Below are 26997 nucleotides of genomic sequence, written 5' to 3'. Positions count from 1 at the left end.
TGAGCAATTTACGTAGACCGGGTCGTAACTTCAATGGCCGTGTCATTTCTTTCGACGCTCCTCCCCTTTCGACGTGTCTGGGGATAAGATTGAGCGTGAATGGCGTCCCTAAAGAAGTATTTTGTATTCTATTCTTACTTTTTCTTGAAGCCAGTGTGGCTCGATTAGTGCCAGGTAATTCGGTCACGGTAACGTAATCCTTTTATTAATCTGTTTGTTTCTATGGGGTTTTTACGTTGCATGGAAGCAGTGGTTATTCAGCAACGGGACCAACGGCTTTACATGACTTCCGAACCACGTCGAGAGTGAACTTCTATCACCAGAAATACACATCTCCAACTCCACAGTGGAATGCCCGAGAATCGAACTCGTGGCCACCGAAGTGGCAGGCCAAGACAATACCGATCACGCCACTGAGGCGCTTTTTATTAATCTGGCTGCTCTATTTTGTACTCCTTGCAATTTTCTTAGTAGATAATTAGGAAGACCGTACTATATAACGTTGCAGTAGTCAAACCTCGAAAGTATTTGGTTACAAATTGCTGTCCTCAGAGTATCTTCGTTTAAATATTTTCTAATAAATGCAATGTTTCTAATATGATAGTTACAGGTTTTTACAATATGCAGTATATGATTTTTCATCGATATTTTATTATCACTAAGTTCCTCACTGCCGCTACAATGTTTATGGATAACGAGCCAATAGTTATTCTTTTAAAGCGTTCATATTTTCACAGAGCACTATCAGATCCAAATAACATACACTCAGTTTTGTCTTCATTGATTTTTAGCATCTTCACCGACATCCATTTATATTATATCTGCCATTATTGCACCAACTTTGCTAATGGAATCTTCTACCGTTTCGAGAGGAAAACAGAACCGAGTATCTGATTTCACAGTTGATATAAGCACTGTAACCTTCCTGTTTTCTAAGTACCATTTGAGTACATCATCTTCAATGCTTACTGCTCTCATGTCTTCAAGCAGCAGATTGTGGTCAACTGTGTCAAAATGCTGCACTTAGGTCAGGCAAAACCAGGATACCACATTTTCCACTCTCCATAATTTTTATCATATCATTTGTAATTGCGCACAATGTGGTTTCTGTTGAGTGGTTTTTTCTTGTAAGCTGACTGTTGAGTTGTTTCAAGTGTTTCCACGTTTGTTCGATATTGGCCTATAGAAGCTAAGATTTTCTTTATCACCCTTTCCTTTGTAAGCCGGCTTTATACAAGCAAGCTTTTCACTATTTGGGAAAAATGCCTGTGCTAAACTCATTTGGACAATATCAAAATATAGCTCCCGCAACTGATTAAGGTTTTTTGCCTCTTTTAAGTCACTTATGGGAAATGGGTCATTTTCACAGTAGGTGTTTTTTTTCGTGGTTTTTTTTTCTATCTTCATGTACAGTTCTTCAAACTTACTGAATTTGTTATTACTCATTATGATCACTGGGAGACCAGAATGGACCTCTTTTCCTATACTTTTATCAGCTAAGTTATTTGTGGTCACTGGTTACACCAGGTAGAACTTTTTTTTCTTGAGTCCTAATATTCCGACTAAATTATCGTGGATTTTTAGGATTTTTCTCTTCACTAAATATTTTATTGTAATATATTTTCTTGGTTTTCATAATTATTCGTTGTACTGATTTCTGGCTGTTTTATACAATGACCAATTTTCATCACTTCTTTTATTGTTTCGATCTTTTCCATAGATCTTCCATCTTTCTTTTCTTTTTCTTAGCTTCACACAATTCACTGTTAAACCATTTGGTATTTTCTTTAACTATTATTTGCTTTTCACTTCTGGACATTTATCGTTGTAGTTTGATGCTAATATACTCTTGCTTGTAGTCTGTAAAACAGCTTACGCATGCCTGGTCACCTGTCAAGGTACTTTTCATATTACACTTGCACTCCTGGCTTGTTTCTCTTATTTTCTTTATGCTCTCAACAATAAATTTATCAGCTTTAAAGTTGGTTTTGTTTATGTAAGTAATAGTTTTTTTCATTGCATACCCTTGTATGTCACTCAAAATCTCATTGGTTTTGTTTTGTATCACTAAGTCGATATGGTTTAATAATGATGTTGGTTTCTTCACATTTACAAGATCGTGGCTTTCAAGTAACTATAAATTCTTTGACATAATTGTCATCATTATCTTTTAAATGCAGGTTGAAGTCACCACAAACCAGTGCATTTTTGTTATCAGCCAACAAGTTTAGGAAGTCACTGAATTCTCGTCCAGGAATGATCTTTTACTTGTGCTTGGTGGTTTGTAAACTGTTATAATTTGTATGTGTTTGTTTATGCATGTAATTTTAGGCTTGATATATTCAAATGTACTGAACACATTTTGGTTCATTATAGATACTTTGTATACTTTTTTAACAACGATTCCCACTCCACCTTTTTTGTTTTCTTTCGGAACATGGTAAAAGTTGTGAGTTCCTAGCGTCATTTCGTTTATTTTAGAATATTCACATTATTACTTAACCAAGTTTCCGTTAGCATACATATATCTAGATTGTGATTATTTATAAGACTTCAAATAGGGTTAGTTTTATTTCCTACTGACTGTATGTTTATCAAATTGCATAAAAGATTATTAGTCAAAACCATGATCCGTATTATTTTTCGCCTTTGATACTTGTTCTTTATATACTATATATGCACTTCTTTCCGTTATGTTTTATGTTCAGTCTCACTATGGCCTTTCTTTTCACAATTTTTACACGTTTAAATGGTGCTAGTACATTCATTTGATCTATGATTTTCACCATATTTAGATCGCCTTTCGTATTAGTGGTGTGCATTTGATGATATAGTGTTTATATTTGTCATTTTTTGGCTTCCATTTTCGTTGCAATTTTCAGGTCGTCGTCTTCAGAAATGAGAGCACCATTCCATGGATTTTCCCTTATAATGTTATTGACAATGTCATCTTCGTCCTTCGGAACATATACTACTTTTAGTTAGGGTTTAAGTTTACCCTTCTCATTTACTGATATATTATTGATTCCCTGAATCGCTGTTATTGTTTTTTCTAAGTTTATTATATCTGGAAATCTTACAGATAAGTGTCCATCTTTTGTTGTTTTAATCTGTTCAACTGGCTCCGTTATTTTAATCACAATTTCCTTCTTTTCATTTGCTGCTGTGCTCCCCTCGTCTGTAGATTTGATCAAGGGCATTTTTTTGGGGGGAGGGGGCTTGAGTGATACTGCATAAGTTTTGTCCATATTTATCATAATCTATACGTACACCTTTATCAACATGATCAGTTTTGCATTGGATTTCATCTATGTTGGTCATGACGTCAGTAGTTCTTTGAGCCGAATCCTGAATCAGCTCTGCTGATACGTACCTCCGTGTTTGCTTTTACTTCTTCAAGTTCCTCTTCAATAAGTTTCATATGTGTTCTTTGTTCAGACCCCTTGCAATTGTTACAGAAGTATAATATATTGTCACTCGAAAGTATGTCTGTGTACTTAATTCTCGAACATCTGTAGTGGATCGAACCATGTATTACTCATTTCACAGCAAGTTCCTTTATCAACAACTTCACCGGAGCATTGATCACAGTTTGCTGACTCGCTCTCAGTTTGGGTTGACTCATCTTCGTCCAGTGTTTTCTGTATATTCCATCTTTATATGCTTTTCTGATAATGTCTTGATAAAGTTTATATGTTATTCTAAGCTTTTATGTCATTTTTCTAAATTCAACAATATTTCATTTCTCTTTTTCTTTTCTCTTTGTATTCACTTTGAACATCACGTTAGGCTTGCACTTTACACAGAGCACTTCTCAGACACATCCTACTCGCACGACAGCCAATGTTTGTTTTATATAATAAAAAAATATGTTTTCAAGTAAATATTCCTATTCAAATGTGTTTTAATGTCAGTTTTAAACTCATGGGTATGGTACTACTCTGGAAAACTTACTTCATCATAACAATAAGGTGTCTGTCGACACCAGAGAGATCGTATTGTGTGTTTAACATTTTTTTTTACTAAATAATGGTCATATCATAAAAAGAATTCGAGGTTAGTGCTGAAAACCATTGCTTAAATTTCTAATTACCTCATCTTTTTAGCTTTGTTTGCCATAAAATCAGTTTGGTTCGTTTTCTTTATTGTCATATTTTGTTGGATGAAAATAGTTATCTTATTACAAGACACTGGTAAAGAAAGTTACTATCGAATCTACGTAATATGTACGTAGGAATGGTAATTCATATTATGAACTGAAATAAAAGTGAAAATAAACCAAATGTAATCATATGGAAATATAAGTTTTAAATTGAACATTTACATAAAGCTTCCCTTGGTTAGTGTGATTGAACATATAGCTCCCCGACCCGTGTAAACAATGCATGAAGAACTCCCGTCAAGTTTCATAGGACTTCTGGCCACCTGAACAATTCAAGATGGAATTGTTCAATTACATTGTAGATTTTCTTTTCGAATGGAATCTTTGTATACTGATGTTCGCTTTCTATACGTTGTTGGTCAGTGTTAGTGGATTGGCCGTTCATTTTGCGGGGCAAATTCCAGTTCCCGACTTTTTTTTACAAGCCTACAAATTTGGAAAAATGGCACATGATGCTCGACCGTGGAAAATAATCTCGATGATGGAAGTACCAAAAAGGTAAGTTGTCAAGATACAGCCTTTGAGGGAATATTTTTAAGTAACACGTTGGAACAGGTCTACCCTAGGCTGTACAATTACCCTAGGGGTAATTGTATAGAGCTCCGAACGGAGGTCAAAAGCAATACCCGGGGTGTTTGCAGATCACCGGTACCGGACAAGGTCCAAGTCCCTAGCGCCAAATGAAAATTTGCCCAGAAGAAAAGATGTTCGATGTGCCCCATACCTCTCTCTCGGAAAAAAAAAAACTTGGTTTCCGTAGAATCGTTTCCTCCAGCCAAATAGTAGGTAAGCTAAGAACTAGGGGGAACACCCGACTGGACTAGCGGATCCAGTTTCCACCGTGTTTGAAGCCACCCTCCAAAAAGTACTTTAACACATCCTGACACCAGAGATGGTCATCAGTCACAAGTTGTTGGGGGTAGTTTATGGTTTACCGAGCCAATTTCCCGGGCCGCACGACACCCAAATCCATCCGCCACGGTAACTAGCCTATAGTCCCTACGACCCCGACCTCTCACGACCTAAACCCTCGAAACATGGCGCGAACATTAAAAAAAGGCAACATGTCTCCTATAACACCCCACCCAGCCCCCATTGCTTACGCTACTGTCATTCCCGTTACGATACCTCTTTTTATTAACATAGGTGCCGATGTATGCGTATTCCGTAATTATTTACCTATAGTTTTGCGAACCAATTTCCAATTTCCCGGGCCGCACGCCATCCCAACAAACATGGCGGCTCCTCCGCGCCGCGAATTTTCAAAACTGTATCCTCTAAAAACCTCACCAAGCCCCCATTGCCTTTGCTTCTGCGAATTCCGTTACGATACCGCACTTTATTCACATGGATGACACTGTAAGCCTATTCCGTCATTATTTACCTACAGTTTTGGGAGCCAATTACCAATTTCCCGGGCCGCACAACACCCAAATCCAACCGCCGCCCTAAGTAGTCCCGGCGACCCAGCATGGCCTTTATCACCTGGGCCGACCCCGCGAGTTTTCAAAGCAGTCAACATGGCGCATCCCGTAGCATCACATCCGTCCCTCGCTGCTTTTTTGAGTGAAAGTCCGGTTACTTTTGGTGTGCTATATACTTTATGCCAAGACGTTGATGTAGGGTAAAACACCACGGCAGCCCAACCCTCATCACGGTGGACGGGTCTTATTCACTCGATATTTAATTGGTGAAACAAGAATACAATTGCAGCTCTAAGCATACCATTTAAAAGACTGAAGTTTCGTCAACATAATGTGATATATGAAAGCCCCATACGAACTAAAATAAGCATGTGAGCTCTTTGTAAAATATGTTTTCAAGGCAGTTTTGAAATCCAATATGGCGGCTACATTTTGCATGGAAGGTTCTGATCAGTGACGGCCACCATCTTTCCCCAGCCTTCCCAGCACTCATTTGAACAATGTTAGCGTATATATGTAACGTTTATTGATCTTACTCAAGATTGCAGTTGTAATCAGCACAATAAAACAACATTTTGTTGCCTATATTAGTGAAAGTATGAAACTTGTTATTCCCGAGGTTATGGTTTGAACTGAATTCATTCTTACCTTGTAATCGGTGGTTTTTATCCTTACTGCCATTGCAACTGAAACTCCACAGTGCTTATTTGATTGTTATTATACACATTTTGGTCTCAGTTCACTCCACATTGCACTTTAAACCCGTTGCTGTTCCTGGTTTCTAAGCGCGCGTGCCACAAACACAGTTATGAACAGCAGACGACGAAACTGCGAAGTTTTATTCCCTAAATTGTTTACTTTGCTCGTTATTTAGTTTAAATTTACTTTGATATTTAAAAATTTTGATTTAATTCATGTATATTATCCCTTTTTTTGCAACCAAATTACCCCGAAAAATTACAGATATTTCTAAAGTAGATACAATCAAATGTTTCTAACGTTTTCGTACATCTGGCTGCCGAAAACCATAGAGGAACGACTACGGAAAAGCGCATAGAGGAACGACTACGGAAAAGTGAATTATATACATGTTTTTTTTTTTTTTTTGCCTTTTTGTTTTTGCTAGCACTTTTCATTGATTTCAGTCTATATTAGTATTTTGAATTTCTTTAATAATCGTATGCCAGAAATAAATGTAACCTTTAATGTTTGCATGCTAAGAATGGCAAAATCATCATTGCCACATTAGTGGAGGCTTCACACATACGCCGTTCCATTATTATAAACTGTTTCCATGAATTCTAGTTGTCATAGTAATGCAATAATGATAAAATTGCTTTAATATTTATGTATATGTACTTCCAATACATAGCCTAATTTCACCAATTTCAACATTTTGTGTGTAGTCTTATACCCAGTTTGGAGGGTCAACACATACCGAATGGCAACAGAGAGAGAGCGAGAGAGAGAGAGACGAGAAGAGAGTATGAGATAGAAGAGCGGAAGAGAGAGTAGCGAAGATGAGGAGAGGAGAGATGAGAGAGAGGAGAAAGGAAAGGCGGAGGAACAAACGAACGAAGAAAAGGGGGCGGTGGGGTGGCGGTGGAGAGGGGGGGGGGGGGGGGGGGTGGGGGGGGGGGGGCGGGGGGGGGGGGGGAGAGGGTAGGTGGAGCTTTATACGCGTTGTTCGTATCCATTCTGCATAATGGAGTTTTTGTCTCTTGGTACAAGGACAAGTGTCGTTATTCTTTACGATTAGTGATTCACGATACCCTTATAAATTACGGCACTGGGTGTAATGCACTATAGCAAAATCTCGTTCTGTTACGAGTGTTCGTTACAGAAATAGGTATTGCCCAAAAAACGTGCCTTGCACTGTCTCTGAAAACCCATAGTAGACATGCTTGCTTAGTTGTCAATCAAGTGTTTATAACCAAGTATTTTTTACAAGCTAGCTATTGAATAAATTTGTATTTTCTCAGTCAAAACAAATATGCCCCCTCAATGCTAACTTCCTCTTTTAACGACTTTCTGGTCATTGCAAATTCGGCCCCATAATTTCTTATGGTGCGAAAACAGACAGAGGCCCAGGGACGGAAAACGATTGCGTCACACTACGGCGGTAATCCAGCAGTAAAACATCTTCATATATCCAAAAAGTAAATAATAAAGATATATATGCGCATTACGATTACGTATAACAATTACATGAATAGCTGATAACAATCTGCATGAATAACTGGTAAACTGTTCTGCAAGACAGTTGAGTATAGCAATTATTTACAATAGGTACGAAAGTTAAGATGTCGTGACGTCATAATACAAACTTAAAAGAACGTTCTAATTCAGAAAAATAATTACTTAAATTTGAGTCAGAGTCGAGTTACTTTTTCAATAACGAATATTTTCAAATTAATCATCATAAATATGTAAAATATTGATGTTTTACTATTTATTTAAAATTAGCTAAGAGCACGCCTTCTCGTCATCTTCTTACCAAAATAAACAGCTGTTTTACTCCTAACTTGTTTGTTGGTTGAGAAACTCGTGTTTCGATTGTTGTGATGAAAAGTGCCCCAGCGTCTGGGGTACAAGTGGTGGTGTGCGGATTTATCACAGGAAATGGAGTTTGTTGACACAAGACGATCCGTAAACATCGAGATGGCGTCAATCTTCGAAACATTTTTAGTTGTAAGTAAAAATTTCTAAAGCGTTTTGGCGAGATTTCCACTGCCGTGGACGCCATTTTCAGTACCCTCTGTTTAAATCTTAAAAATGGCCTTAATTTCTAACTTTGGAGAAAATACTTACTTCAAAAGGAGAGTAGAGGACTTTAGCTCCGTTTCTCACCAACAACAAGTCGCGACTGATGCCCATCTCCGGTGTCAGGACGCGTTATAATGTACTTTTTCGGAGGGTGACAAGCGTTGATTGTAGGTGGCCTGTTTGGCCTGCCGTGGTGTTTTACCCTACTACGTACATATCTTTACAAAAGCGGACTGTTGGGCGATTTCAGTGGAACTTGTGACAAGTGTAAAGTGGGAACCGTGAGCCTCGTTAAAGAGGAATACAGTTTTGTGTGGCGCTGCAGCTTCCGCACGTGTCGTAAAAGAACAACGATACGGAACGGCTCTTTCTTCTCCCGCTCACACCTGGATTTCGGCACAATCCTCCAATTAATTTATGGCTGGATCCACGAGCTACCACAGGCCTTTATGAAAATGACTATCCATATCGGTTCACTGAACACCATGGTGGACTGGTATAATTTCTGCCGGGAAGTCTGTATCGACATTTTGGTCCAGGACAATCGCAAAATCGGTGGACCCGGCCACATTGTTGAAATTGATGAGTCAAAGTTTGGCAAACGTAAATTCAACAAAGGTCGGCGTGTTGATGGTTGTTGGGTTTTAGGTGGAATAGACCGCGAAACAAAGGACACGTTTTTCCAAATCGTTCAGGACCGATCGGCCGAAACCCTGCTTCCCATCCTCATTGAAAATATTCATCCAGATTCAATCATTATTTCAGACTTGTTTTGGAAATTCATACACTACACTAAGTCAGCACTTTAAAGAACACTTAAATATCAATCACTCTTTACACTTTGTCGATCCAACCGACAAAAACATACACACCAACACTATCGAATATACATGGCGGGTTTTAAAAAGACGTTTTGCCACGGAGTGGTACGGTGAGAACACTGTACCCTTCTTATTTCTCAATGTACTGCATTAAAAAACGTTACTTGGGTACTCCCAATAATGTATCTAGGGTAGTATAATGGTACTTTAAAATGGTGGATTGTCCGCGGTTAGGTTGGTCGGCCCACTGTAAATCCTGTGGTTAGCGCGCGCAGCGCAATATTACCGCTTGCCGAAACATGTCGAGCCTGCCAAGAATCTTTAAAAATGCGGATAAGGCGCGAAGCGCCGTTCCGCCACGGCCTTACTGACAACACACATAAATCGTTTCCCATTTGGAGAGTAAAATATGTAAGTACGTAGTCCTAAATTTGGGTAAGCAGTAGACTAGCATAGCCCACATCGCGTTTGCAGAGTAAGGGGTCAACAATTTTAAAATACGTTTGCAGGCCCAACTTGGGTCGGTAGTAGGCTAGCATTGCCCGCAGAGCGGGTTGGCCAGAGTAAGGGGAAGGGGTCAACCTACTGTTAAATTGTACGTTTTTTCCCTCCCACAGCCACCGTCTGTGCGTCCCCCCACCCAAAAACACCCGGTTCCCAATACGCTCCCCCATTACCGTTTATATAAAGTTTTCGGTGGTCAACGACACTTGTATCTGCATCCCCCGACCCAAAAACCCCGGATTCCCAATGGGGTCCCCCTTTACCGTTTCGCTTTAACTTTCGGTACTAGTTTCTTTATTATTGTTTTGGTATCGCCGCCATATTGGTTTTGGTGTTCTTCCGCCGATTTCGGTCGGCGGGCGGGAGGGCCCGGCAATGTTTAAGCGCTCCGTTGTTGGTGGTGAGAGAAGGAGCTCGAGACCTCCACCCTCCTTTTGAATTAAGTATTTGCTCCAAATTTAGAAATTAAGGTAATATTTTAAGATTAAACAGAGGATAATGAAAAGTCTTGGTCTACGCAGTGCACACTACCTCTATGACGCCTTCAAAATTTTTACTTACAAACCTGAATATTTAGAAGATTGACGCCATCTCGATGTTTGCAGAGTCACTTGTGTCAATAAACTTCCCATTCCAAGTGCTAAATCCGCACACCACTTGTACCCACAGACGCTGAGGCACTTTCTTCACAAAAATCGTAAACGACTTCCAACCACGACTTTTCCACGGGAACTACGAATTTGGTAGAAGAAGTTAAATAAATAGTTAAACGGCAGTATAAGGTCATGAATTGCATAAATTTTTTTACATAGGGTAAACACCCGCAGTCGATCCATCGTCATTGCTTGGCTTGGCTTTATTCACTCGATATTTAATTGGTGAAACAAGAATACAATACATCTTTAAGCATACCATAAAGTGATATGTGAAAGCCCCATACGAACTAAAATAAGCAAATGAGCTCTTCGTAAAATATGTTTTCAAGGCAGTGTTGAAATTCAACTTAAAGAAAAGGATGGCAGCTTGGTTACTCTTGAGTTGCCAGTGAGTTGTACAAAGACTATACTACCATACAAGATAGCATACTTTACGCAAGTCCAATCTGTGTGTGCAATGCAGTAAATTTCCAGAAGATAAACTTTGTTTGCAGGCAAGTTAATCACACCATCCAAGGTAGCATGCAGACATGTTAAAACCAGTGAGAAAAAGTACGATTTTATTTAGTATTTGCTTCTTCACTAGATATACTTAGATGAAAATAGGCCTGGGTTAATAAAAATGTTGAAAATAGCCTATTTTGTTAGTTAAAACTCAAGAAAAACCCACTAAAAATGTTTATACTTGGTTTTTTTATAGTTTTATTGCAAAAAGTGCATTTTATGATGAAATTGATTAAAAAAAAACAAGAATTTGTGGATATTTCTCATAGAAAAATACTGCAGTATGCGAATTTTCTGCGAATAATGCGAGGAAATGTTTCCGAGAGAAATCTGTGAATGTGAGTCTGCGAATCCGGAGAACATGAAGAAGTGGGGGCCACTGTACAGGGGTTCATCCTAATTTAACCTAGGTTGTTGGATTTGACCCATGGATCCTGCAAAAAATGGACATTGAGCACCGTGAATAAAATTATTATTTATAGGGATATAAATATCTTCTTATCTAAACTCTTAAACTAGTTTGCCAGTACTATTTCGTCACTTCCCATGATTAGACATCATACAATTTCATAATGTAACCTAGAGGTGTTAAGCCTGGTATTTGCCAATGTTGGAGGTGGACATTTAAATCTAGATGGCAACTTTTGAAATATCTGAGATGCATTAAATGCCTTAATGTAGCCTAAAGTAAAATTAAATTCCTCTAGTTATGTTGTAATAAGTGGGACACAATAATTAAGTATCTGAAAGTTTTCTGCATTTTCATTTTATATTTCTGGCAAATAGAAAAATATGACAATCATTATCAGGAGATCTCTCACTCTCTTCTGTCCTGTACTCTCTCTGCATGGATTTCCAGGCCCTTTCTCTTACCTCCCTGTCGTTCTGTCCAGACAAACTACATTCCTTCTAATAACATATAATTCTTTCACATCACATATCAAAACTGTCTCAGTCTGAGATTTCAGTCTTTTTACTTGAGCCTCTGGATACTACATCTCACAGCCAATCTTTCATTTGTTATATGATGTCCCTGTATCCTGGCTATGAATCTTAACATTCTGTGGTCACATCTTTCCAAATCTCCTGCAGTTCTTTGGTTAGTTTCTGTTTCTGCTGCATATAGCTGTACCCATGTAATGTTGCTTATTCAACTATGGGGCAGTTCATTTACTATTAGCCTAGTTTTCTCAGTTTTGTGAAGCTGCAATTACTGTACTTTTTAACTGATAGTCCAAAGCCCTATGTGGCCCCATAGCAGAAATGCCCTACCACATTTTAGACCTGCCCATCTATCATAACTGGGTTCCCAATTCTGTTTTCTTTCCAGTAGTAAGATTTAGTACAACCCAGAACATCATTTCACAGTTGTACTAGTGTTGTGTTACATAAGCTCTTCTAGAACAACCCATTACAATCCCCTTCATCTAACAAACAGTGAGAAGCCATATATTTATGGTTAGGTTATACATAAGTTATGTTAGGAAAGTCAGGATACTGTATAGTATTCCTGTTTTCCACTCGTTGTTCCTTCCTGTCACTTGAAAACAGTGGTTTTCCACTGGAGGTCCCCATTATTAATAGTTTTAGGGTTGGCTGTAGTAGGTTAAACAAGTATTAATGATGATATAATACTAAATTAATCAAAATCATGTCAAAAGTTAGTAGAATAAGTATATTTCATCCATTTTAGAATGAACTGTTAATATTTACCATGAGTACACCAAAACCTAATCAGGAGTAACTTAACTGAATAGGGGTTTCACACTTTGCATCCTCCTTCAACTTTCTGTATGCTTATTACCACTTGTACTAAACTAAAAAATTCTCTTTTGTAATTTAGTTATGCATGTTTAGACTTCTAGACGACCGATAGGCAAAGAATATTTAGGCTATTGTAAAGTATGGTACAAACTGACCATGGTGAGGTGCAGATGGGGAAGAATTTACCAGTCCCTGACTTGTTTTATCAATATCAATTGTCTACTGGAGATTTTGGGCAGAAACTTTGGCTAATTTAGGGTATGACCATGTTAAGATGAAAGGTTTGTAATCTAATGTTACTATGTAGCTGCCATTTTCTTCAAAGCCACAGGGATGAGATGTAGAAAAGACACAGATACTGTCACTCACATCACACTTCATTAAAAATTTGATATAAAGTTCAAGTTGATATCACAAAACACTTTAAACCAACTTAAAAGCTTTAAAATCACATAACACTAGGCACTACAACCTAAGTTGACCATAACTGCAAGGGCTTATAGTTGGTCAGTACTCCAAGACCATAGAACCAATGATGAGTACCATGCTAGTAGTGCAAGGCGACGAGGTTAAAAAAACTGAAACCAACAAAATATACAATTTCACATAAGTGACTTACCGAACAGTTACATAGCTTATAGCTTCTTAACCTACGGCAGTCGAAATTCAAATTGTTGGCGCCAGCGGCGTTGCTATCTTAAGTATAGGTGATACAAGACCCGCCCACATCCGGGAACCCTGGGTACTGCTAGCCTTCTACCGTCAATTTTCGTTTCTGCCGCTCACGGGGTAAACACCTGTGAGATTTTCGCTGCAGTCTCCTGCGTCGCCATTTGGGATTTTGGTTTTGTTTGGTGATGTACAAGTTTTGGTTTTTTCTTGCCAGTTAGCTATCTCTATTCAGTTTTTCGTCATTATTGCTAATTATGTCAGATTCTAGTTCATCTGCTGTAAGGTTTTGCAGCGCTGGCTGCAAAACAAGATTAGCTAAGTTATGTCACGATCCGCACTCTTAAGTGCACTAAATGCAGAGGACAAAATTGTAATGGTATGGATGTGACATGTGATGAATGTAAAGAATTGGATGAACAGGGATGGAAGGCGGTTAGATCGCATGCTGAGAAAATGGAGAAAGATAGGAAGAGGAAGGCAGCTCTTAGGGCTAGTAGTAAGAATAGGTTAGAAACTACTCCTGTTCCTTCGGAGACAAATAAGTCTTCTCTTGCCTCTCCTTTATTAGAGAATATTTCTCCAATTAATAGTCCTCCTACTTCTCCTTTGATTACCCCTGTTCAAGTTGCCCATGTTTCCGAACCCAACACCATTGCCTTGCTTGAGTCTAAGATGGATAAAAAGTTCGAAGTGTTAGCTGAATCAGTTATGAAGTTAGGAATGTCTTTTAAAGCTTTCGTAGATAGTACAGTGAAATCTAGTGCAGTGCAAAGTGTTATGTTGCGCCTGAGGAGGCGGTTGTCCGTTCCCCCTCGACTCCCAGACGAAGGTCACGTCCCGCTCCCCGCAACGGGGAGAAGACATACCGGAGGTCGGAAGGAGTCTGGGGGAGTTTGCCCACGGTCAGCCGTCGACGGAGGTGTCATCCAAAAAGATGTGGAAAGGTATTAGTGTTTGTGATTCTCGTCTGTCTTCTGATTCGGAAGTGCAATCGCCAGTGCGCAAAAGGTGAAGTGATTTGGTGTCTCGACCGTTAAAAAGACATTCGATTCTTGCGGGTGATTCGTCACCGACTCTGTTAAGAAGTCTAAGAGGCATTGGAGTCCTCAACCTTCGTGTAGTTTTGCTACGGATGTGATATTTAGTGAATCTCCTCCACAGTCGCATTTTTTCGGCTAAAGCAATGGCTCTCGGACTAAACTTCGTGATAATTCACGATCGCTCGACTCTCCCAAGCGAGTCTCAGTCGCAGCTTCGGCTAGGTCGCCTCGTTCGACTCCGTATTACTGTCCTGAGAAGCGTATTCGCTCGTCTTTGTTCGACTCCCCTCGTCGTGAGTCGATAGGAATTTCGACTGGTTGTTCGCCTGTGTCGACTCGTTGTGCGGAGACTTCACCTGTTAGAAAGAAGGCGTTCTTCGACTGAAAGACCATCGACTTCTACAGTGTTAGACGATTCTACCTTAGCTCCATTTAAGAAGCATTTCCAGGATCTTATGAGTTTTGTTGAAATCCTCCACCGGGGGGGTACAACGTAAGCCTGATTTCGACTCTGCTTCCGTGCAGTCTGAAGAGGAAGCTTTGGATCAAGATGACAAGGATTCGTCGGCTTATTCGAGTCTTCTTAAATTTTTCCTGTCACTATCCAGATTACTTTGAACCTGCTTCTCCGTCTTCACCGCCTTCAATGTTCGTTAAAGATGGGAAGACAGCGTATTCGTGTCTACCTAAACTGGTTCTTTCTCAGTCCTCGAAGCAGGCCCTTAAGGAGTCAACAGAGTGGCTTTCTAAGAAGAGGGAAACAGGTAAGGCTTCGTTTGCTTTCCCACCATTCTAAGCTTCAGAGTAAAGCGTATCGCTTCTACGCAACTGGAGAAGTTCCTTCTTTGGGAGTGTCTGCCTCCTCCCAGGGAGATTTCTCCGGTTTAGTGGACTCACACCGAAGAGCAGCTTTTTCGTCAGCTAAAATTTTTTGTTTTCTTCTTCAGAGCTTGACCATTTGGTGAAGAATATTTTTAAAGTATTTGAGGTTTTATTTAGTTTTTTGGACTGGACTATTGCCTCTTTAGCTCGCAAGATTGAAGACTGTCAGTCTTTAGAAGAAGATTTTGCCACAGACTGGTTAGGAGTTCTGTCCTGTGCGGATAAGGCTGTTAGAGATGGTTCTATCGGATTTAGAAAAGAAATCTACTAATGATCTCCTTCTTCAGTCTTCCAGACGTCCGAAAGAGCCTACTCCAACAGGAGCTAAGTCTTCTCCTCTTCAGAAGCATCCCTTTCGAGGGAATAAACCTAAGTGGCAACGACCAGGACTAATTGCGTCCACAGTACAAGTCCTCAAAGAAAACCTCCCCCCAAATCTTCGGACAAGGGAGAAAGCAGTTCTTGCGTGCAAGTAGGGGCAAGGACTCCATCTTTTTTGGGAAGAAATGGAGTCGAAGAGGTGCAGAGCAATGGGTAGTTCAAGTTCTTCGAGAGGGATACTCGATCCCTTTTGTTCTAGATCCTCCTCTCTCCGATACACCAATCAGCTTAACAGTATATTCTCCAGGATCAGAGAGAGCTTTGGCTTTAGCAGCAGAGGTCAAAGCACTCATCAAGAAGGGAGCAATAGAGGAAGTCCTCTACAGTTCTCAGGGATTCTACAACAGACTCTTTGTAGTTCCCAAAGCCTCAGGAGGTTGGAGGCCAGTGCTAGATGTAAGCGCATTGAACCTTTTGTGCTGGAAGACAAAGTTCAATATGGAAACAAATCATTCTGTGATGTCGGCACTTCGCCCAGGCGATTGGATGGTGTCCCTGGACATGAAGGACGCCTACTTTCATGTCCCGATTCACCAGAGTTCAAAGAAGTTCCTGAGATTTGTGTTCGAAGGGAGGACGTATCAATTCAGAGCCCTTGTTTCGGCCTTTCGACGGTCCCCTCAAGTATTTACTCTTGTTTCTTGCTCCATTGGGGAAATGGCTGCATATGTTGGGCATAAATGCAGCATTTTACCTGGACGACTGGCTTCTCAAGATCGGGTTCGAGGACACAGTGCGTGAAGGATTTACGGAAGACACTGTCATTAGCGAGTCAATTGGGAATTCTCATCAACCTGGAGAAGTCTCAATTAGTGCCGTCCCAGAAGATCCCCTATTTGGGGATGATTCTGGACTCTCAGACTTTTCGGGTTTTTCTGTCCCCGAAAAGAATAGAATCTTGCCTCAAAAAAAGTGAGCCAATTCCTGAACCGTCAGTCCTCCTCCGCCTTGGAATGGATGAGTCTCCTAGGGACGTTATCATCAGTAGAGACGTTTGTAAAGTTGGGTGTCGTTTCTTCACATGAGATCTCTTCAGTTTTATCTCAAAGCGAGTTGGTGTCGGAAGTCTCAACCAGACACGTATTCGTCCAGTGTCGGAAGAGATCAAGAACGACTTGAGATGGTGGATGTCGAGGGAAAGATTGCAAGAGGGTCTCTCCCTGACATTAAGGAACCCAGACGTAGAATTATACTCCGACGCATCGGACAGAGGTTGGGGAGCTCTCCTAGGGACCAAAAAGATCTCGGGATTATGGTCAGATGAAAGAGAGGTTTGGAATCACCTCAACATGAAGGAGTTGAAGGCGATTTGGGGTTCGGTCTCCAAGCATTCGCTCCTTTGGTCGTGGGAAAGAGAGTGGCAGTATACTCCGACAACACCACCGCTCTATCTTATATCAGGAATAGGGAGGAACCCATTCATTCTCCTCAACAAAGTCGCAGAAGATCTCTTCTCTGGTCTCAAGATCGGGATATTTCCCTCGTTCCGAGGTTTGTACAGGGGAGTTAAATGTACTGGCGGACGAACTCAGTCGAGTAAACCAAGTTCTTCCCACGGAGTGGACATTGCAAGACAAAATTTGTCAGGAACTGTGGAAACTTTGGGGAAGACCTTCAGGGTGGATCTGGTTTGCCACGTCGAGGGAACAATCGACTTCCGATCTTTTGTTCCCCAGTTCCAGATCCTCTTGCTTGGAAGACGACACAATGCTTCAGGATTGGAGGGTCTAGACGTTTTACGCCTTTCCCCCATTTGGGAATGATCAGAGAGTGTTGAACAAGTCCTCTCACATCAAAATGTGTCAATGGACGTTGGGTAGCCACCCATTCTGGCCCAGGAAAGAGTGGTTCCCTTTCCCAGGGGGGACCTTCTCAAGTTGGTTATAGGACCATCCCAGACTTCTTCCTCAGTATCCTCGGCTACTCAAACAGCCCCACTTCGACAGGTATCATCAGAATTTGTCCGCTTCCTGTCACTGACAGGGTTCAGACTGTCTGGAAACTCGTCATAGCTAAGGGGTTTTCTCGTAGAGCGGCAGAGGCTATTGCTAACTGTCGAAGAAGCTCTTCTGCCAAGCTTTACCAATCGAAGTGGGGAGTCTTTAGGACGTGGTGCAGAAGACATAATTTCTCGTCTTCTAAAACCTCTGTGACAGAAATAGCTGATTTTTTGCGGTTACCTTAAAGAAAGTAAGAACTTGTCGGTATCGACAATTAAAGGGTACAGAGCTATGCTGTCCTCAGTGTTTAAGCATAGAGGGCTTGACACTCCTCTAACCAGGATATGGAGATTTAATTAAATCTTTTAATACAGTAAAAGTATCCAAGAAGGATAGTGTGGACTGGAACTTGGACGTAGTTTTAATTTTCTGATGTCTTCACGATTCGAGCCACTTCGTGAAGCGTCTTTGAGAGATGTAACGAGGAAGGCACTTTTTCTCTTCGCGCTTTAGCTACAGCAGGAAGATGTGAGTGAGTTACAAGCCATCCACAAAGAGGTGGGGTTCAAAAAATCAGTAATGCGGTTTGTTCTTTGTTAACGAATTTTAGCAAAGAACAAATCTCCTCTAACCCGCCTAAATCTTTTGTACTTAAGGGATTATCTATAGTGGGTCGATGGACGAAGAATATTTACTATGTCTGTCAGAGCTCTGAAATGTTACCTGTCAAGGACACAATCCGTTAGAGGTAATTCCGACCGACTTGGTGTTCGGTTAAGAATTCTGCAAAACCCCCTCTCCAAGAACGCTATTTCGTTCTTTTGAGAAGTCTGATACTTGGAGTCACACTCTCAAGTCCAAGATCAGACTCTAAATGTGCTTTAAGGTGAAAGCACATGAAAACAATACGTGCAGTGGCGACATCCTTAAGCTTCAAGCACAATATGTCGCTTTCCTCGATTCTTCAATCTAGTTTTGGAGATCGAGATCTGTGTTCGCCTCATTTTACCTGAAGAATGTAGAGGCTACCTATGATAGTTGTTGTAAAATTGGGTCTTTGTCGGTAGCGGGCATGGTGTTGGGAAAGGAAACATAGGGGAACTTTCTATCCTCTACTGTCTCCTCGCCTTGTTATAGGTTGTTGAGTCGTGGGCAGACTGGAGGCTCATAGTACTTTGGAGAACCTCCAGATCTTATTTATTACTTTTGAGTATGTCATTATTTTTGGTATAGGTGATGGTCTGTTGTTTTTTATCTGGTTTTTGAAGCCCAGGGCAAGGGCATTATCTGTTTTTTAATATTTTGTCAACCAACGGTCTTGTCCATGGTTACAAAATCCCTCTTAGTAGGAACGACCCTGGCCTATACTGCCACGTCTCCTACGAGTGATGAGAGCGCCAACCAGAGGCAGTATTCTCCTGCAGCTGCTCTCTCACAAGTAGGGTACTGCAACATTTGCTGTTTAATGTGGTATTACTGTCATTTTATGTAGTCCATTCTTTACCCTCCTTCCGCTGGGTAGTTGGATTCAGCTATGTAACTGTTCGGTAAGTCACTTATGTGAAAATGATATTTTCATGATAAAATAAAGTTTCACATATACGTACCGAACAGTTACATAATCAAAGCCCACCCACCTCCCCACAGATGGACGTGTCGGCTAAACGAAAATTGACGGTAGAAGGCTAGCAGTACCCAGGGTTCCCAGATGTGGGCGGGTCTTGTATCACCTATACTTAAGATAGCAACGCCGCTGGCGCCAACAATTTGAATTTCGACTGCCGTAGGTAAGAAGCTATAAGCTATGTAACTGTTCGGTAAGTATATGTGAAACTTTATTTTATCATGAAAATATCATACTTACTAAAACTGTCAGATAGAAATTCCATAATAAACAAAGAATTGATAATACTAGTTTGATATAACTGCAAAACACCACAAACATGAAATAGAATATATACAAATTTCAGTAAAGAAATAACTTACATCTGTGTTACTCTAAAGCTACATCCAATATAAGCGAAACAAATTTCCAAAGAAATGTTCTTAACACTTTGAAGACTTCTTTTACTCTGTCAGTCATAAAAAAATGAAGACTTTTTTTTACTCTGTCAGTCTAATAGACTAAAAAAACTTCTCGTCATCACAAAAAATGATCCTATTTCCAGAAACTTATAACTGTTACAGTGTAATTCCAACACTGATAACTACCAGGATAAACAATCTGTTCAAGAACTACTCAACAACAATTGACAAACAAACAAATTACAGAAGTAACAATCCAAAATAGACTGAGCAATGTTTACATGTAAAACGGACAAAATATCTATAATACAATTTAACCCTAATAACCAAGTTGAAAAACAAAGCTTATTAAATGATTAGTATATAGTACACAATTGGTTTCTATAAAAAGCTGCATTTACATTACTAGGTATGTTCACTGCAACTTGCAGGGGGTTTAGACTTGTTACAAATTCTCCCAAGGGATGCTGTAAGAAATTCATGGTGATCACTTGTCTGTGTTCTACAAAGGGTGTGTAAATTCTCGTTCTGTTCTACTTCCCTAGCGAAGCACATGTTTGATTTTAATGTTTATGGTGGGAGTTGTAAGTTGTATATTAGATTTGTTGGTTTATGAATTCATGAACCAACATTATTATTATTATAAAGTTAAGATTTACCAGCCCAATGAGTCTAACCAGACTCTTACAGTGCTGGCCCGAAATCATTCGGGAGGAAATTATTTAAAAAATACGCTCATAAAATGTTATGTCTAAAACATGGAATGGTATGGAATGAAGTTAATGAATTATAATAAATTAATGATAAATAAGGGGATTGTTAAGTAATATATGAGGTTGGAATTAAGAATATGAATTGAACCAACAAAACTACTATACCACTTATAACTCCTACTGTGAATCTTATGACCTGAGGAAGAGAGACCAGCACATATGATAGCAAGGGACTTAGATGAATAGATGATGTTAAAAAAAAAACTGCTTTGATTTTGTTGGAGTGATGATTTTTATTTAAATACAATATTAATGTATTTTAAATGGAATGCATGTTACTGATAGTTATTCTACCCAGATAAAGTATGTGGTTACAGTATTTTGGAAGTAAAAGATAGAGTAAGCTGAAAGTGGTCATTCATTTGTTGGACTTTTTCAGGTGGTTTTTTCACTTTTACATTGTTGCATCTGTGGTTATTACTATGGCAGCTCTTCAGATGTGGAGCATTTATGTTATGGGAAACCCTCTATCACACTGGACCAGTTTTATTTTAGATTTTCTTACTGTCCAGCACAGGAAATCTTCAGGTTAGTGTAATTCAGTATCTACAGGATAGTATACATATTGTATCTTAAAACTCCTTTTGTTCATGAAACTTACCTGTCAGATATATATATAGCTGTATTTTCCGAAGTCCGACAGAAATTAAAAAACTTACGACACACGTAGTGGGAGTCAGGTGGTTAGTACCCATTCCCGCCGCTGGGAGTGGGGGGTATCAGGAACCATTCCCATTTTCATTATCATAATTTTTCTGTCGCCGGTGTTGTAAACACAGTTTTCAGCAACCTCCGTCTTGAATTTAGGAAACTTGGCTACTATAAGTACCCCTTTTGTTTTATTTTTTGGTATCTTGACTTTGGATCGGTGGCTAGGCACACGTTAATTGTGGATTTGATTGATTTTGGCTTGATTTCTCTTTAAATAAGATGTCTGGTTCTAGTACGGCTAGCGCCAGGTTTTGTACCAAGAGTGATTGTCGAGGTAGGCTACTGAAAGCATCAGTAGACCCTCATACTTTGTGTAAGAGTTGCAGAGAGCATGATTGTATGTATGAAAGTCGCTGCAATAGGAATGTGAGTGTCCTTTCTGATCTGGATGGAGAGCGTTATGTAGTCCTGTCTGCGTAAGCTTGAACGGGCATAGGTTAAGGAGGTCTTCCTCAGGAGCGTTTCAGGTAAACGTCAGGAAGTTCATGTTTCTCCTACTAACCCTCCTTTAATCACTACTCCTAACCCTGTAGTGTTGCCTTCGGGCCCTGAAACAGTGTCTGTGGAGGGTAATACCCTTACACTTATCTTAGAGTCGATTCGTAATTTAGAATCTAAAGTGCTCGCCTTAGAAGGCAAAAGTGAAGGTGCAAAGTGCAGTGACAGAGCTCCATCGTTTTGTGGAGGGTGCGTCAGATCGGCCCCACCCATTTCGCCTCTAGGCCTAGACGCTGCCGGACTCCCAGGTTTCAGGGAGAGGGCATGTCGAAAGCCGCAGGAGGGTTACGGGGAATGCCCACCGATCTGACGTATCTGTTGACGCTACCCAGACTGCCAAGGAGCGTGCGCGTGCACGTCTCCTGAAAGAGTGTTTCTCTTCTTCAGAGGCTTCCTCCCCGCACAAGGGGTGGAGCTCTCATTCTGTTTCACGCCCGCTGAAAAGGAGCGTTGGTGATCGTGACGCTTCACGTCCAGTTTTTGCTCTCGAGCGGCGATCTTCGCCTGAGAGTGTGTTCGCAGCCTTCCCGCCACAGAAGAAACGTAAGGAGTCATCGGATGATGACTTTGTTGAGCGCCCCAGTCGCTCCCGAGCGCGTGCAACGGCAGTTTCTGGGAGAAGGAAGAAGGCGTCCCCTCGCCCCTCGTCTTCTCACAGGATCAGCCCGTCACCTGACAAGGAATCCTCTCCTACTTGAGAAGATCCTGCGACTCTTGCAGCAACAACTTGCTGATGCTCTTTCTAAGAGAGGGACGCAACCACGTCCCTAGGAGAAAGGATGACCGTCTTCCTGTGAAGAGATCTAGAGGTCCAATCCCTCCCTCCCTCCTCGCTCGTCGCTCTCTCCACTTTCTTCGCCTGCTAGAGTTCGTGCGACTCCCCAGTGGCTCTCTAGAGGACGTGAAGAGGAATTTACTCGCTCTGCGCATGAAGCGGTATTACCCGCTCGTAAACTTGCGGTGCTAGTAGCTCGATTTTATTTGCGTGGACGGCTTCGTGTGCAAAGGTTCAGGATCTTGACGCTCTGGTCGGAAGCCCAAGCAAACTCCAGTGGCATCTAAGAGTGCACCGGCGGGAAGAAGCAGAGCGCTCGCGAGATGTTAAGCGCGCTTTAGTGAACGTCATTCGCACGCCAGTGGACGCCAAGCGTGCGCCAGCGGACGCCAGCAGCGCGCGAGTGGACGCCAATCCCGCGCTAGTAGCAGCCAGGCGTGCGCCAGTGGACGCCAGGTGTGCGCCAGCGGACGCTCGGGTGGACGAGGATGTGGATTTTCGTCGTCTCCCACCTGTTTTTGATGAGACTTTGCAAGTTACTTCGGGTCTTAGAGAGACGACCGGAGTTTCTATTAAGGAGTCAGCTTTGCCTTCCTTCCACTTCACAGCAACGCTCCTCTTTTGGAAAACTAGACCAGATAGTCTTAGTTCAGCCTTACTTCCTCCAACTTCACCTGTGTCGGAAGCAGAGGTTAGCGACGCTTCGGTTGAAGTGGATGATGAGAAACCTTTGGCGGCAGTCTCTTCTGACTACCAGGTATTGACCCGCCTTCTTCAATCGGAGTTTGGAGATACGTTTCATCCGGAAGCTCCTCGCTCTCCTCCTTCGCAACTTTCTTCTTCCAAGATCAACAAGGTCTCGGCATTTGTCAGAATGAAGAAGTCCCTTTCAACTAAGAGGGCTCTTCGTAAGGTCCATGACTGGATGGAGAAAAGGAAGTCTCAGGGAAAGACTTCTTTTGCCCTGCCACCTTCGAGACTTAGTGGGAAGGCTGGCATTTGGTATGAGACGGGAGAAGACGTAGGTATTAGACTTCCCTCGTCAGCTCAAGGAGACTTCGCAAGCATTGTGGATGCCTCGAGGAGGTCTCACCTGTCCTCTTCGAAAGTTTCCTGGTCTACTACGGAAATGGACCACCACCTTAAAGGCCTCTTTCGGACGTTAGAGGTCTTTAACTTTCTAGATTGGTGTTTGGGAGTTCTGGATGCCAAGTCTAGGAGTTCCGACTCGATTAGTCTGGGGGAGCTGTCCAGCGTAATGTCGTGTATGGACAAGGCCGTCAGAGATGGTTCGGAGGAGCTTACAGCTCACTTTTGCACAGGGCTCTTGAAGAAGAGATCACTGTTTTGCAATTTTACAGCTAAATCTGTCTCTCCGTCACAAAAGGCAGATTTGCTCTTCGCTCCTTTTTCGGATCATCTCTTCCCCCAGGCTATGGTAAAAGACATTGCTACCCAGCCTACAGGAGAAGGCCACGCAAGATCTCCTCGCACAATCTTCAAAGGAGACCTGCGGTTCCTTCGTCCTCGGAGTTTCGATTCTCAAGAAATCGAAGCCCTTTCGAGGTAGTTCTTCCTCGAGACCAGCCCTCGAGGAAGAGGCACTTCCAGAGGCAGAGCCACTGCGCTTGCCAAGAACAAGAAGTGAAACAGAAGTCCTTCAGTCACCGGTTGGAGCCAGGCTTCAGCTTTTTGCGCAAGCCTGGGAAGAGAGAGGTGCGGACAAATGGTCCTTGGACATCTTAAAGAAGGTTTACCGGATCCCGTTCCTGAAACCACCCCCGCTGTCTAGACACCCAGGGACATGTCACCTTCTTATCGGGGAGAAAAGCAACAAGTGCTTTACGATCTGTTAGATCAGATGATCGTGAAACACGCCGTAGAACAGGTCTCCGACCTGAATTCCCCCGGATTTTACAACAGGACTGTTCCTGGTGCCAAAGCAGTCAGGGGAATGGGCGAACCGAGGTACTCGATGTCAGCAACCTGAACCTCTTTGTCATCAAGCACGAGGTTCAAGATGGAGACACCTCAGTCAGTGATGGGAGCCTTAAGACCGGGGGATTTGGATGGCTTCACTAGATCTCCAGGACGCGTATTTCCACGTCCCCATCCACCCCCAGTCCAGGAAATACCTGCGGTTTGTCCTGAAAGGAAAAGTGTTTCAATTCAGGGCTCTCTGCTTCGGACTCAGCACTGCTCCGATGGTACCCCTTCACTACTGATGAAGAAACATTGCGAGGTGGCTTCATCTTTCCAAAGTCAGGATCTCTCTCTACCTGGACGACTGGCTCGTACGAGCCTCCTCGAAAGACCGGTGTTCTGGAGGACCTTCACACGACCTTGTCGTTAACGAAGTCCCTGGGGCTTGGTGAACCTCGAAAAGTCACATCTGACCCCTTCTCAGTCTTTAGTCTATCTGGGGATTCAGATGGACTCAGTGGCTTTTCGGGCTTTTCCGTCCCAGGGGCGACAACTAGATTGCCTAAGCAAAGTGTCAACCTTCTGGGGAAGGAATCATGCTCGGTGAGGGAATGGATGAGTCTGCTGTGGACCATTTCCTCACTGGAGAAGTTTGTTTCCCTAGGGAGGTTGCACCTCAGACCTCTTCAATTCTTCCTGTCGGACAATTGGAAGCACCAAAACAATTTGGATTCGATTCTGGTGTTATCAGAAGAGGTAAAGGAACATCTAAGATGGTGGACCGACCCTTTGAAGCTCGCAGAGGGTCTTTCCCCTCAAGCTTCAGAAACCCCGACCTAGGTGTTGTTTTTCCGACGCGTCTTCCGCAGGGGTGGGTGGGGAGCAACACTGGGGGGGGAGGAAGTGTCAGGCACCTGGAGAGGGGAACAGGTGTCCTGGCACATAAACCTCAAGGAGCTGGCAGCAGTTCATCTGGCGCTCCATTCTTTCAGAACGAAGTCTCCGCAATGTGGTGCAGATCAACTCGGACAACACCACAGCCCTGGCATACCTCAAGAAAACAGGGAGGAACCCACTCTCGATCCCTGTTCTTCCTTGCAAAAGAGATCCTGTTATGGGCGAAGGAACACACAACGTCTCTATCCTGACGAGATTTCATATCAGGAGTAGAAAAACGTCCGTGCAGATCTGCTCAGTCGACAAGGTCAACTTCTGCCGACAGAGTGGACCCTTCATCAGGAAGTATGCCAGAGGTTGTGGAAGTTATGGGGATGTCCTCTCGTAGACATCTTCGCAAATTCCAGGACAATGAGACTCCCGCTGTACTGCTCACCAGTTTCTAGACCCAGGAGCAGTAGCAGTAGACGCCCTTCTTTGGGACTGGACGGGACTAGACGTATATGCCTTTCCCCCGTTCAAGATCCTAGGGGAAGTAATAAGGAAATTCGCGGCATCAGAGGGAACGAGGATGACTCTCATCGCCCCCTTCTGGCCAGCGACCGACTGGTTCACAGAGGTCATGTCTTTTCTAGTAGACTTTCCGAGGACTCTGCCTCCAAGGATAGATCTACTCAAACAGCCCCACTTCGAGAGGTATCACAAAAACCTCCCCGCTCTGAGTCTGACTGCGTTCAGACTATCCAGAAGTTGGCCATAGCGAGGGGTTTTCAAGACCTGTGGCGAAAGCGATCGCAACGGCAAGGAGACCTTCTTCTATTGCCGTATACCAATCCAAGTGGGCTGTTTTTCGGAGCTGGTTGCAGGAAGAAAGGCATTTCCTCCCCAACCTACCTCTGTGAGCCAGATCGCAGACTTCCTTCTCTACTCGAGGAATGAAGTTCGCGTAGCGGTGCCTATGATAAAAGGCTACAGAAGTGTGCTTTCTGTAGTCTTCAGGCATAGAGGGCTGGACTTAGCCAATAAACAGAGACCTTCATGATCTTCTGAAGTCTTTCGAGACTTCGAAGGTACCTCAACAAGAGTTCCTTCTTGGAACTTAAGGACATTGTTCTAAATAGTTTTTGATGTCCAGTAATTTGAACCGCTCAACTTAGCTTCGCTTAGAAACCTTACAAGGAAGACACTTTTTCTAACTGCTCTGGCGACGGCGAAGAGAGTTAGTGAGATCCAGGCAATAAGCAAGCATGTTGGGTTTAAGAACTCTGATGCGTGTGTTCTTTAAGCCCTATGTTCTTAGCAAAGAACGAAAACCCTTCCAACCCTTGGCCAAGACATTTGAAATCAAGGGTTTGACAGAGATCGTGGGTAGGTGAGCCAGAGAGAGTCCTGTGCCCTGTCAGGGCTCTCAAATTCTATTTAGACAGAACGAAGGACTGTAGAGGACCTTCGGGCAACTTGTGGTGCTCTGTTAAGAAGCCTGATCTTCCCATGTCAAAGAACGCGCTTTCTTTCTTCTTGAGAGACACCATTAAGGAAGCTCATTCCACATGTAGTGATAGTGACATGAAGCTTTTAAAAGTGAATGCCCACGAGGTGGAGGGCTATTTCGACCTCGATAGCCTTTCACAGAAATATGGCACTCAGTGACATTTTGAGTGCCACATATTGGCGGAGCAACTCGGTGTTCGCTTCACACTACCTGCGGGAGGTGAAAGCGACATACGAACATTGCTCGTCGCTTGGACCATACATCGCTGCAGACACTGTTTTGGGGGCAGGAGGTAGCACTCACCTTTCCTTCCTTTAGTGGTAGGTGAGCTTTTAATTGTGTGTGTTTTTTGGTGTGATGGGGTTACCGCCCGAGGTGGATCTCCCT

General features: G+C 42.2%; 1 protein-coding gene across 1 annotated transcript in view; it reads left to right on the top strand.

Annotated features, from left to right (window-relative positions):
* Nucleotides 1–4341: 4341 nt before the first annotated feature.
* Nucleotides 4342–26997, top strand: part of LOC135213625 (polyprenol reductase-like) — a 59110-nt gene continuing 36454 nt past the window's right edge. Inside the window, exons 1-2 of the mRNA XM_064247657.1 lie at nucleotides 4342–4660; nucleotides 20694–20842. Coding sequence (XP_064103727.1) covers nucleotides 4440–4660; nucleotides 20694–20842 — 370 coding nt within the window. The 5' untranslated portion in view covers nucleotides 4342–4439. The remainder of the gene's footprint in view (nucleotides 4661–20693; nucleotides 20843–26997) is intronic.

The sequence above is a fragment of the Macrobrachium nipponense genome, chromosome 43 (assembly GCF_015104395.2).
Source record: "Macrobrachium nipponense isolate FS-2020 chromosome 43, ASM1510439v2, whole genome shotgun sequence".
Taxonomy (NCBI): domain Eukaryota; kingdom Metazoa; phylum Arthropoda; class Malacostraca; order Decapoda; family Palaemonidae; genus Macrobrachium; species Macrobrachium nipponense.
The sequence above is the reverse complement of the archived record's forward strand: the minus strand, read 5'-3'. Positions and strand labels throughout refer to the sequence as shown.